The sequence below is a fragment of the Podarcis raffonei genome, chromosome 4 (assembly GCF_027172205.1).
Source record: "Podarcis raffonei isolate rPodRaf1 chromosome 4, rPodRaf1.pri, whole genome shotgun sequence".
NCBI classification, from domain to species: Eukaryota; Metazoa; Chordata; class Lepidosauria; order Squamata; family Lacertidae; genus Podarcis; species Podarcis raffonei.
The window spans coordinates 6,519,371-6,531,897 of record NC_070605.1 but is presented as its reverse complement, the minus strand read 5'-3'; the positions used below and the strand labels follow the sequence as shown (position 1 = coordinate 6,531,897).

Below are 12,527 nucleotides of genomic sequence, written 5' to 3'. Positions count from 1 at the left end.
AGTGTGATCCTGTCCTCTGGGGTGTTAGCCACCCCTCCCAGTTTGGTGTCATCTGCAAATTTGATCATCTGCAAATTTGTTCCAGTCCTTTCGGAATGCTTGGTCTCACTGGTTCCGGATTCTTCCCACCAGTTTCACCAGTTCTGCAAAGTCCTTCAATTTCATCTGCCACTCTTCTTTTTGTTTGTAGCTCCTGTTCTTTCCATCTTTGGGCTAACACAATTCTTGCTGCAATAGTTGCATACAAGGACAACGTTTTATCTTGTCTCGGTATCTCTTTACCCACTATACCCAATAATAATAATAATAATAATTTATTTGTACCCCGCCCATCTGGCTGGGTTTCCCCAGCCACTCTGAGCGGCTTCCACAGAGACCAAAAATACACTAAAATGTCACACATTAAAAACTTCCCTGAACAGGGCTGCCTTAAGATGTCTTCTGAATGTCAGGTAGTTGTTTATTTCCTTGACATCTGGTGGGAGGGCGTTCCACAGGGCGGGTGCCACTACCGAGAAGGCCCTCTGCCTGGTTCCCTGTAGCTTCACTTCTCACAGGGAGGGAACCGCCAGAAGGCCCTCGGAGCTGGACCTCAGTGTCCGGGCAGAACGATGGGGGTGGAGATGCTCCTTCAGATATACTGGACCGAGGCTGTTTAGGAGTTTGGATTTGGATTTGATATTTAGGGCTTTCAAGGTCAGCACCAACACTTTGAATTGTGCTCGGAAATGTACTGGGAGCCAATGTAGGTCTTTCAAGACCAGTAAATAAATTAACTTTATTTACTCATTTATTCATCTACTTTAAATGTATACTCTTATAAAACTGCAGGTTATTACAGTAACCCTGCCGATGTTCTTAAAAGCATTGACGTTTCTGAGAAGTACAGGTGGAATTGCTGGTGTGTTGAAAGCCGGAGGGCTCTGGCATCAAGAGGGCTAGAAACGTGCTGCTTTTAGAATAAATATGGAAGTGAGGGATTGCCTAGAAAGTTGGGGAGCCCTGGGTGGTTTTGCCTGCTTGTGTTTCTCTGAGGCTGTTCTCTTTGTCTCGCTGCCGTCCTGTCGTGTCCCCCTCCCCCACTACAGAAACGCGAGGCCTTCTGCCAACTCCTGCAGCTGATGAAGAACAGACATTCGAACCAGGACGAGCCAGACATGATTTCCATCTTCATTGGCACATGGAATATGGGTCAGTCTTGCCATCGGGATGTGTGAACCTTTCCTGGGCTGTCACAGGTGTCGGGGTCGAGAGAGGAGCCGCAGGGAGCAGTCTGCTGTTCTATTTGTTCCATAAAATGTGTAGACCCCTTGATGGCAAAAACAAAAGAAAAAGGCTTCAAAGCGGTTTACGGAAAAGGCAAAAGACAATTATCAATAAGAAGAATAAATTGCAATAATGTAAGACTTTTGGAAAGGTAAAGGTAAAGGGACCCCTGACCATTAGGTCCAGTCGTGGACGACTCTGGGGTTGCGGCGCTCATCTCGCTTTATTGGCCAAGGGAGCCGGCGTACAGCTTCCGGGTCATGTGGCCAGCATGACCAAGCCGCTTCTGGCGAACCAGAGCAGCGCACGGAAACACCGTTTACCTTCCCGCCGGAGCGGTACCTATTTATCTACTTGCACTTCATGCTTTTGAACTGCTAGGTGGGCAGGAGCAGGGACCGAGCAACGGGAGCTCACCCTGTCGCAGGGATTCGAACCACCGACCTTCCAATTGGCAAGCCCTAGGCTCTGTGGTTTAGACCACAGCGCCACCCGTGTCCCTTTTAGGAAAGTTAAAATAAGCTAAACACAGATTAGAACTAGCACCAATTTTCTAAATACCTGGGTAGGCTCGCCTGTAAACAAGAATGCTTTTAGCAGTCACCCAAAAGAGAACAGCAAAAGTTCCTGCCCCATGTCAGTACAAAGCTCATGACTTTTGCACATTTATTTTTTGTGCTTTGGGCAAAGAAAATAACAAAAAATAAAAAGGGGATGCAATGTGGCTGGGCGTCCGGGAAAATAGACTCTGACGATCCCACCCACCATTGCACCCAATATGTTTCAATTAGTTGTACCTTAGATCCTGAATGCCTTGGTATTCGGACATTTTGGCTCCTGAACTCCACAAACCCGGAAGTCAGTGTTCCAGTTTACGAACGTTCTTTTTAAGCTGAACATCCTGACAGGGCTTCCGTGGCTTCCGATTGGCTGCAGGAGGTTCCTGCAGCCAATCAGAAGCCGTGCTTTGGTTTTGGAAGTCAAACGGACTTCCGGAACGGATTCCGTTCGACTTCCAAAGTACAACAGTATATGCAATTTTGGCTTTGAATGTAATCCTCGGACCGTAAGGCAAATTCAAAATACAGTCGTACCTTGGAAGTCGAATGGAATCCGTTCTGGAAGTCCGTTCGACTTCCAAAACATTTGGAAACCAAAGTGCAGCTTCTGATTGGCTGCAGGAATCTCCTGCAGCCAATCGGAAGCCACTGAAGCCCTATCGGACATTCGGCTTCCAAAAATAGTTTGCAAACTGGAACAGTCACTTCTGGGTTTGCAGCGTTTGGGAGCCAAAACGTTCAGGATGTTCAACTTCCAAGGTACGACTGTAATGCAAATTACACAAATTCAAAACATTTCCACAGTCTTAAAAACCAGGAACATCTGTGCTCCTGCCAAAAAGACAAAAAACACTCTCTGCAAAAACATTAAGCGGAAACAAAAACATTTAAGCAGAACATTTGCCTTCTAAGGTCCCAGGCTGGGCGGTAGAGCAAGTCTAGGGGGAAAGCTGGTGCAGCTGGGTGGTCCCAGCAGACTCCTCCCCCCCCCCCAGTTCCCACCTTGCAGCAATGACTGGCCAATGGTTGGACGCCTCTGGGAGAGCCCACTGGGGTGGAGAGCCCTGCTGCAGCGAGGCTCCTCACGGGGTCCCTGCCATGGGAGCATATTCCCCCAGTGCTTTTCCAGTTGCACTGGCTCCCAGTGGAGTATCGGGTCAGGTTTAAGGTACTGCTTTTGACCTTTAAAGCCCTTTGTGGCTTAGGGTCCTCGCATTTACGGGACCGCCTCTCCTGGTCTGCCCCACAGAGGACCTTAAAGTCCATGAATCATCATAGTTTAGAGGTCCCGGGCCCTAAGGAAGTCAGATTATCCTCCACCAGGGCCAGGGCCTTCTCAGTGATGGCTCCGACCTGGTGGAATGCTCTGTCCCAGGAGACCAGGGCCCTGCAGGATTTAACCTCCTTCCGCAGGGCCTGTAAGGCAGAGCTATTCCGCCTGGCTTTCAATTTGAACTTAGCCTGATCTTTTATTCCCCTTCCTTCCCTCCCCCTCCCCTTTTTATGAAGATCACCCGCTCTGAGACCCCACAAATCTCCCCTGGCCTCCTCGCTGGCCCAAGTAGGACCAATTCAGCCAGCTAGCCCTGGTGACTATCTAATGCTTATTAGATGGATTTCCCCCAAATTGATTTCTGAACTTTGAATTTTATTGTTATTCATGTTTTTATACTGTATTTTATGCTGCTTTTACAATTAAGTGTTTTAAATTTGTTGTTAACCACCCTGAACCCTGTTTTCTGAACCGGGAAGGGCAGGGTATAAATAAAAATCTATTATTATTTATTATTATTATTATTATTATTATTATTATTATTATTATTATTATTCTGATTGGCCGCTTCCCTCTTCTCCTCTGCAGGCAGCGTTCCGCCTCCCAAGAACATCACCTCCTGGTTTGCCTCGAGGGGTCTGGGCAAGACGCTGGACGAGATGACCGTCACCATCCCCCACGACATCTACGTCTTCGGCACCCAGGAGAACTCCATGGGGGACAAGGAGTGGGTGGACTTTGTGCGTGGAGTCCTCAAGGAGTTCACGGAAATAGAGTACCGGCCGGTGGGTGCCCAGGAGGAGGCAGAGGGGCCGCCTGGAGGGGGCGGGGGGAGCCTGTTTCTCTCTCTCCCCAGCCAGGTCTTCCCATAAGAAACGTCGTCTCCTTGCTTGCCTCTTTCCAGATCGCCATGCAGTCCCTGTGGAACATTAAAATAGCCGTCCTGGTGAAACCAGAACATGAGAACCGGATCAGCCATGTCAGCACCTCCAGCGTGAAAACCGGGATCGCCAACACTCTGGGTAAGTTACAGAAAGGTAGCCGTGTTGGTCTGCCATAGTCAAAACAAAAAATTTTTTTCCTTCCAGTAGCACCTTAAAGACCAACTAAGTTAGTTCTTGGTATGAGCTTTCGTGTGCATGCACACTTCTTCAGATACACTGAAACAGAAGTTGCCAGATCCCTCTATATAGTGAGAAGGTGGGGAGGGGTATTACTCAGAAGGGTGGTGGGAATGGGTGATTGGCAGATAGCTGTGATGAGCCTGTTGACGACTCTTAACGACTGCAATAGGTCTTACAGGAAAAAGCAAGGGGTGAGAAGGTGAAAAATGGCTTTGTCATGTATAATGAGATAAGAATCCAATGTCTTTGTTCAGACCAGGTCTCTCCATGGTTTTAAGTTTGGTAATGAGTTGCAATTCAGCAGCTTCTCTTTCCAGTCTATTTCTGAAATTCCTTTGTAGTAAAACAGCTACTTTGAGATCTTGTATAGAATGTCCTGGGAGATTGAAGTGTTCTCCTACTGGTTTCTCTGTCTTGTGATTCTTGATGTCCGATTTATGTCCGTTTATTCTTTGGCGTAAGGTTTGGCCTGTTTGTCCAATATAGAGAGCTGAAGGACACTGTTGGCATTTGATGGCATATACAATGTTAGACGATGAGCAATTAAATAGTCCCGAGATGGTATGTGTGATGTTGTTGGGGCCAGTAATGGTGTTGTCCGGGTGTATGTGGCAGCAAAGTTGGCATCTGGGTTTATTGCAGGCTCTGGTGCCAGTGTCCGTGTTACGTCTGGTTGTAGTATTATTGTGGGTTAGGAGTTGTTTAAGATTGGGTGGCTGTCTGTAGGCAATGAAAGGTCTTCCTCCCAGAGCTTGAGAAAGAGAACTATCATTGTCCAGGAGAGGTTGTAGATCTCTGATGATGCGTTGTACTGTTTTAACTTGGGAGCTGTATGTGATGACTAGAGGTGTTCTGTTATTTTCTTTTTTGGGTCTGTCTTGCAGCAAGTTCTCTCTGGGTATCTGTCTGGCTTTGTTGATCTGTTGTCTAACTTCATCTGCTGGGTATTTTAGTTCTAAAAAGGTTTGCTTACCCTTACTCTGGGTAAGAGGAGAGCTGTCTGGAGGAAGGCTAGGCTGCCCCAGATTCCCCCAGCAAGAGTCTTGGGTAGGAATAAGCCAAGTCGTTTTAGCGGTTTCCGTGCTGAGTCCATTTTAGAGTCATGCAAGTGTGCAACATAGGAAGTTGCCCTGCGTGCTTGTTGTAAACTAATATTGCCCCTTTCCCTTATGGGGTACCCAAGAGCCTATATAGAGTCCCTACATAGGTTCCCTATTGGTAGGAGAAAATAACAGAGGCCAACCAGAGACTATTGAGAAGCAAAGCAGATAGTAAGCTTTGATCTTTATTGATCTGTTGCAACAGGGTGTTCCCCTCACATGCAGAAAAGGAGGAGGACCCAGAAAAATGGTGTGCAAAGCCTTATAAAGACTTTTGAAATTCCCACCCTGTAGATCAAGACCACCCCCAGAAACATCATACATACATCACAGAAGGGGTGTAACATAAGACCACCCCTACATCACAGAAAAGGCAGTCTAAAACAGAAATTTGAATGTTGTTTTTCTCCAGTCGTTGTTTATCTCCTGTTTGGCAGGTTACTTGATTGGATTGCCTGGGAAGCCTGGCCAGTCTTTTGTAGTGATAAATACTTAGTTCCTGGGCCAGGTCACAGGCTCACACCCTATTCATATCTTAAACGTGTCCTTAAGACAGGATTTGTGAGGAAAGAGACAATGGGGAGGTTTCCCATTTTGACCTTGCAGAGCAAACATTGGATCAGTTTAGGAATCAAAATGGTTCCAGGTCGGTCTTCCTGTGCTGATCTATGTACGTGCAGTTATTAACATTGCCATATATCTAAGACCTCAAATTCCTATCACATGCTGTCAGAGTAGCCCAGTATTCCTGGCTGCCGTTGGATCTTGGGCTTCTCTGCAAGGGACCTTTTTCTGTTCCCGGATGCTGTGAGGATTGAGCTTCTGCTTGCCGAAGCTTTTACCACTGAACCGAAGAGGCCTCCTCCCCGTTCCCACAAAGCTCTGCGCTCTTGCTGGCGGTCTTTGCCAAACAACTGCGGCTCAAACGCATTTGGGAAGATTTATTGCCTGGAGAGGAATTTGAGCAGGTGGGAGGAGCAGAAGCTGGTGAATTGCTGAAACACTTACAGTGGTACCTTGGTTCTCAAAAGGCTTGTTACTCAAACAACTTGGAACCCAAACACTGCAAACCCGGAAGTAAGTGTTCCGGTTTGCGAACTTTTTTTGGAAGTCGAACATGCTCCGTTTTGAGTGTTATGCTTCCGATTTGAGTGCCACATTTCCGTTTTGAGTGTTACGCTGAGGTCTGTCTGTTTATTTTATGTTTTTGTGATTCTTTTGTTTTGTTTTTGTGACTGTGTGGAACCCAGTTCAGCTACTGATTGATTGATTGATTGATTGTGTGACTGCAGTACACTGTTTATTGCTTTCATTTTATGGATCAGTGGTCTCGTTAGATAGTAAAATTCATGTTAAATTGCTGTTTTAGGGGTTGTTTTTAAAAGTCTGGAATGGATTAATCCATTTTGCATTACTTTCTATGGGAAAGCACGCTTTGGTTTTGGAACACTTTTGGTTTTGGAACGGACTTCTGGAACGGATTAAGCTTGAGAACCAAGGTACCACTGTATAGTGGTACCTCGGGTTAAGTACTTAATTCGTTCTGGAGGTCCGTTCTTAACCTGAAACTGTTCTTAACCTGAGGTACCACTTTAGCTAATGGGGCCTCCCGCTGCCCCCGCGTCACTTCCAGCGATTTCTGTTCTCATTCTGAAGCAAAGTTCTTAACCCGAGGTACTATTTCTGGGTTAGCGGAGTCTGTAACCTGAAGCATATGTAACCCAAGGTACCACTGTAATGTGAACTGCAGTCTAGGGCAGCTGTCTACCCTACCTGCCTGCGGACTGTCTATCCAGAGTGGTGCATGCTCTGGTTATCTCTCGCTTGGACTGCTGCAATGCGCTCTACGTGGGGCTACCTTTGAAGGTGACCCGGAAACGACAACTAATCCAGAATGCGGCAGCTAGACTGGTGACTGGGAGTGGCCACCGAGACCATATAACACCTGTCCAAGAAATCTACATCTGTTGGAAGCTGCCCAGAGTGGCTGGGGAAACCTGGTCAGATGGGCAAGGTACAAATAATAAAATTACTATTATTATAAAAGTCAACGCAAGGAGAGCCCTGGCTGCTGGATCAGGGCAAAGTCCAGCATCCTGTTCTCACAGTTTTGCCAACCAGATGCCCTAAGGTGAAGCCCACAAACAGGAATTGAACACAAGAACAGCCCTCTCCTCATCTGGGGTTCCCATTGACTGGTATTCAGTTCTATCCCCCCTCTGACTGTGGAGACAGAATATAGCCACTGGCAGCTTTATCCTCCATTAATCGGCCTAATCCTCTTTTAAAGTCACCCACGTTTGTGGAAAGGGGAAAGTTGCAATGAAGCAGCAATGGAGGAGTTTGTGCAATTCCCCTCTCCTGCCGAAATGCCTGCCTCCCGCATCATCTCAATTATTTTGCTTCTTTTCTTTTTTTAATAAGTCTTTATTGGTCTAAAATACAAGCATACAACAAAGATAAGGATAGCAAAGTTAAATACAAGAAGAAAAGATCATCACAATGTAAAAGCAAGGAAAAAATTGAAAAAATAAAAAAGGAAATAAAAAAAGAACCGAAATTTTATACAACCGTCAAATAAAATTTTCTGCATAAAACTGCCAATCATTCTCATTATACTTTTTGTATTGTCATGGTTTTATCGCACAGTTTTATTTTATATCCTTTTCCATACATTCCACTAAGGTATTTGTTTTATTTATTTATTGTTCACAAGTATCATTCCAGTTCTGCTAAGATGGTATCATTTTTACAATATAATCTTATATATTCCTTAAATACTTTCCATTCTCTATGTGTTTTGCTTCCTAGGCAATAAGGGGGCTGTTGGTGTCTCCTTCATGTTCAATGGCACGTCATTTGGGTTTGTGAACTGCCACCTCACCTCCGGCAACGAGAAGACAGCCAGGTAAGTCCTTTCTCTGCCACGCCAGGTAGGCTGGAGGGCTCTTGAGCGTTTAGGAATGGGGTTGGGGACAGAACTGCTGGGCTGGAGGAGTCTCGGTCCTGTATACCTGAAGAAGCGTCTCCATCCCCATCGTCCATCCCGGACACTGAGGTCCAGCTCCGAGGGCCTTCTGGCGGTCCCCTCCCTGTGAGAAGCCAAGTTGCAGGGAACCAGGCAGAGGGCCTTCTCGGTAGTGGCGCCCGCCCTGTGGAACGCCCTCCCACCACATGTCAAAGAGATTAAACAACTATCTGACTTTTAGAAGACATCTGAGGGCAGTTTTGGGAAGTTTTAAATGTTCAATCTTTTATTGTGTTTTTAATAACCTGTTGGAAGCCGCCCAGAGTGGCTGGGGAAACCCAGCCAGATGGGCGGGGTATTAATAATAATAATAATAATAATAATAATAATTTCAACAGGGTTGTCTTAACTGTCCAATTTAATTGTCAACATTTACGTATTAACATCCGCACAGCTGGTTTTACACTTTGCAGACTGCTTTAGAAGCCCGTTTTGGGTTTTAGCGGAGTATAAATCGACAAGGTAATCCCGAGTTATCTGATGTTTAGAAGACATCTGAAGGCAGCCCTGTATTGGGAAGTTTTTAATGACTGGTGTTTTATCGTGTTTTTAATATTCTGTTGGGAGCCGCCCAGAGTGGCTGGGGAAACCCAGCCAGAGGGGCGGGGTATAAATAATAGATAGATAGATAGATAGATAGATAGATAGATAGATAGATAGATAGATAGATTAGATGATAGATAGATAGATAGATAGATAGATAGATAGATAGATAGATATAGATAGATAGATAGATAGATAGATAGATAAATATTGACGTGTTTCCTATGGAAATATTCATAAATGAAAGGAAAAAGTAAACTTCACTCAGAAACCCTGCGCAGAACCGGCTCCTTCTTTTGCCACGCTCTCATGCATCTCGGTCCTCTTTTTCTCCCATCTCCACCGTCCAGGAGGAACCAGAATTACCTGGACATCCTTCGTCTCCTCTCCCTGGGCGACAAGCAACTCAGCTCCTTCGACATCTCCCTCCGCTTCACTCACCTCTTCTGGTTTGGGGACCTCAATTACCGCCTGGACATGGACATTCAGGTGAGGAAGGGGGGGTGGGCTTGGGGGGGGCACGAGAACAGAAGAAGAGTTTGCTGGATCAGGCCCGTGGCCCATGATCCTGTCCAGAGCCCTCCTCTCACCTTGGCCAACCAGATAACCAGCATGGGAAACCTGCAAGCATCTCTCCTCTGATTGCGGTTTCCAGCAACTGATATTTAGAAGCACACTGAAAATGTTGTCTATAAGAATAAAAGAAAATTATTTAATTATAATAATTTTCTTTTATTCTTATAGACAACATTTTCAGTGTGCTTCTAAATATCAGTTGCTGGTATTATATTATAATTAAATTAAATAAACAAGGAATATTCAGTGTTATGTTGGAGGGGATGCCAGGAAACAGGGAATTATGTTCCCATGTGTAAATATGTACAATTTTTCTGGCAAAGGTTGTCAGAGATATCTGAAATCCCTGGGTTAAAGCTGACCGGAAGTCCAGAAGTAGCATTATTGTCAATTTACAATGGGGTGCAAGGTTCGCAGGCTATGAAGGACTCACAAATTTATTGACAGCTGCAGGAGTTATTATAGCTAGGAAGTGGAAGGGGCAAGCGGAATATAAAATGGAATAATGGTGTAAAGAGGTGTGGGATATAGCTATTAATGATAAATTAACATGTGCCATTAAGGTAAGACGGGGAATTCGCAGGAGAAATGATTTTGAGGAGATATGGAGGGTGTTTGTGGAATTTGTACTGTTAAAACGGAAAGGGGTCAAGCCATCGCAAGAGGTGTTGAAATTTTGGGAGGTTGGTTAGTTACAGTGGAATGGCCTCAGTGGTGGGGTGCACATGTTTATTCTTATTTATTTGTGATTATTACTTTGTCAATAATAATAATAATAATAATAATAATAATAATAATAATAAACAATAAATAAAAAACAACAGAAGCACGGCTGCTGTCAGCTGCCAAGGCAGAGCAAAGCCATTGTGGCTAATGGCCATCAATAGCCCTCTCCTCCTTCTTGAATTTGTCCAATACTGGCCATCACTTCCTCTTGTTGGAAGGTTTTCCAGTAGTTTTAACCATGTGCTGTGTGAAGAAGTCTGTCTATTTTAAAATCTATCCTGATATTCTGGAGGGAGCAGGGCTAATCCCTGGGACTTGTGGGGGAACAGAGAAAGACGGCAGCGCGCTTGGACATGCGCAGAGGGCGTTTCCACAGGCACAACAAGGCTCTGCTCATCTGAAGCCCAAACAAGATGCATATGAGGGGTCGTCTGGGTCTGTGGGTTAAACCACAGCGCCTAGGGTTTGCTGATCAGAAGGTCGGCGGTTTGAATCCCCGCGACGGGGTGAGCTCCCGTTACTCGGTCCCTGCTCCTGCCAACCTAGCAGTTCAAAAGCCCATCAAAGTGCAAGTAGATAAAAAGGTACCACTCTGGTGGGAAGGTAAACGGCGTTTCCATGCGCTGCTCTGGTTCACCAGAAGTGGCTTAGTCATGCTGGCCACATGACCTGGAAGCTGTCGGCGAACAAACGCCGGCTCCCTCAGCCTATAGAGCGAGATGAGTGCCACAACCCCAGAGTCGTCCGTGACTGGACCTAATGGTCAGGGGTCTCTTTACCTTTATCTTTACCTTTACCTGGGCCTAGATTGGCCCTGAGATTTGGGGGACGGGGGGGACGGGACGATCTTCTGCCTGCCTCCACTGCCAGTGGCAGTGGAGGCCTCTGAACATAGCGGTCAACCTTCCCTTTTTATGTGGGAAATTCCCTTATTCCAGCGTCGTTTCCTGCTGCTCTCCTGCTGCTATCCCTGATTGTTAGATATCCCGTAGACTGTCTGCGGGACAGGTGAGGCTCCTGATCCCTTATTTTCAAATCTGGAAGTTGACAGCTATGCCTCTGAATGCCAGTGGCTAGGAATTGCAAGTAAGGAGACAGTCTCAGGTCTCGCTTCCGGGTCTCCCATAATGAGCAACTGGTCAGCCACCGTGAGGACAGGATTCTGGGATGTGGTGTGGAGGGGCTCCTTTGGCCTGACCCAACAACTGGTCTCTGATTATGTTCTTAGGACTCAGAAAGTTTGGCTTCCCAGCAGTTTTTAAGTCGTGGTTCCTTCATTGTTTTGACCATTAAAGCCCTATGTGGCCTCGGACCCTCATATCTATGGGACCGCCTCTCCTGGTATGCCCCGCGGAGGACCTTAAGGTCCACAAATAACAACACTTTGGTGGTCCCAAGTCACAAGGTGGTCTCAACTAGGGCCAGGGCCTTTTCAGCACTGGCCCCGACTTGGTGGAATGTTCTGTCACAAGAGACCAGGGCCCTGCAGGACTTGACACCTTTCCGCAGGGCCTGCAAGACAGAGCTGTTCTGCCTGGCCTTTGGTTTGGACTCAGTCTGACCCTTATGTTTCCCTCCCCCCCTTATGGTCTTGATCTATGGGCTACTTTTAAAATGAGGCTGCATTTTAAACTGTATTTTAAATTGGTTTTTTCCCCCTCCCTCTCTTTTCCCCCCAGGGAGGGCGGGATATAAATAAAATTTATTATTATTATTATTATTATTATTATTATTATTATTATTATTATTGCATGGGGTTGGACTAGAGGACCTTTGGGGTTCCCCAATGCTACAGTTCTACGATTCTGCGAGGTTCCACACACTGATCTGTGGCATTTTTTCCTCCCCTCCCTCAGGAGATCCTCAGCTACATCAATCGCAAGGAGTTTGAGCCACTCCTCAGGGTGGATCAGCTCAACCTGGAGAAGGAGAAGCACAAGATCTTCCTGAGATTTAGTGAGCAGCTGATCTCTCTCCCCTCAACCCATCCCGCCCCCCTTTCCCCTCTTTCTCCAACTCTAGGAGTTGTGTGCTGCAGCCGCCGTTCTCCAACTCAGCTTTGGGTGATGAGCTAAGGGTCCCAGATTGTTTTAAATAACTCCCTTCTTAAAAGAAGGTTGGGTGGTTCACTTGCTGGCTAGCATCTGTTATAGTAGAAGGCACAGCCTGTGGAACTCCTTGCCACAGGATGGGTGGGGAGGGAGGAACAAGCTGAATCATGGTGTTGCCTCTTGAGATAAAAGGGCTATGTTATTAATAGGGAATAACTCTCATTATCTAAATAGCTTTTCTAACATTTTTGATATACATTATCTCAGTAACTTTTGCAGC

At 46.1% G+C, this 12,527-nt stretch overlaps 1 protein-coding gene across 2 annotated transcripts in view; it reads left to right on the top strand.

The window, feature by feature from the left end:
* INPPL1 (inositol polyphosphate phosphatase like 1) overlaps positions 1-12,527 on the top strand; it is an 86,205-nt gene that overhangs the window by 54,746 nt on the left and 18,932 nt on the right. For both annotated transcript variants that reach the window (XM_053385346.1, XM_053385345.1), the window contains exons 11-16: positions 1,089-1,191; positions 3,688-3,884; positions 4,004-4,121; positions 8,135-8,231; positions 9,245-9,383; positions 12,053-12,152. In XM_053385346.1, coding sequence (XP_053241321.1) covers positions 1,089-1,191; positions 3,688-3,884; positions 4,004-4,121; positions 8,135-8,231; positions 9,245-9,383; positions 12,053-12,152 — 754 coding nt within the window. The remainder of the gene's footprint in view (positions 1-1,088; positions 1,192-3,687; positions 3,885-4,003; positions 4,122-8,134; positions 8,232-9,244; positions 9,384-12,052; positions 12,153-12,527) is intronic.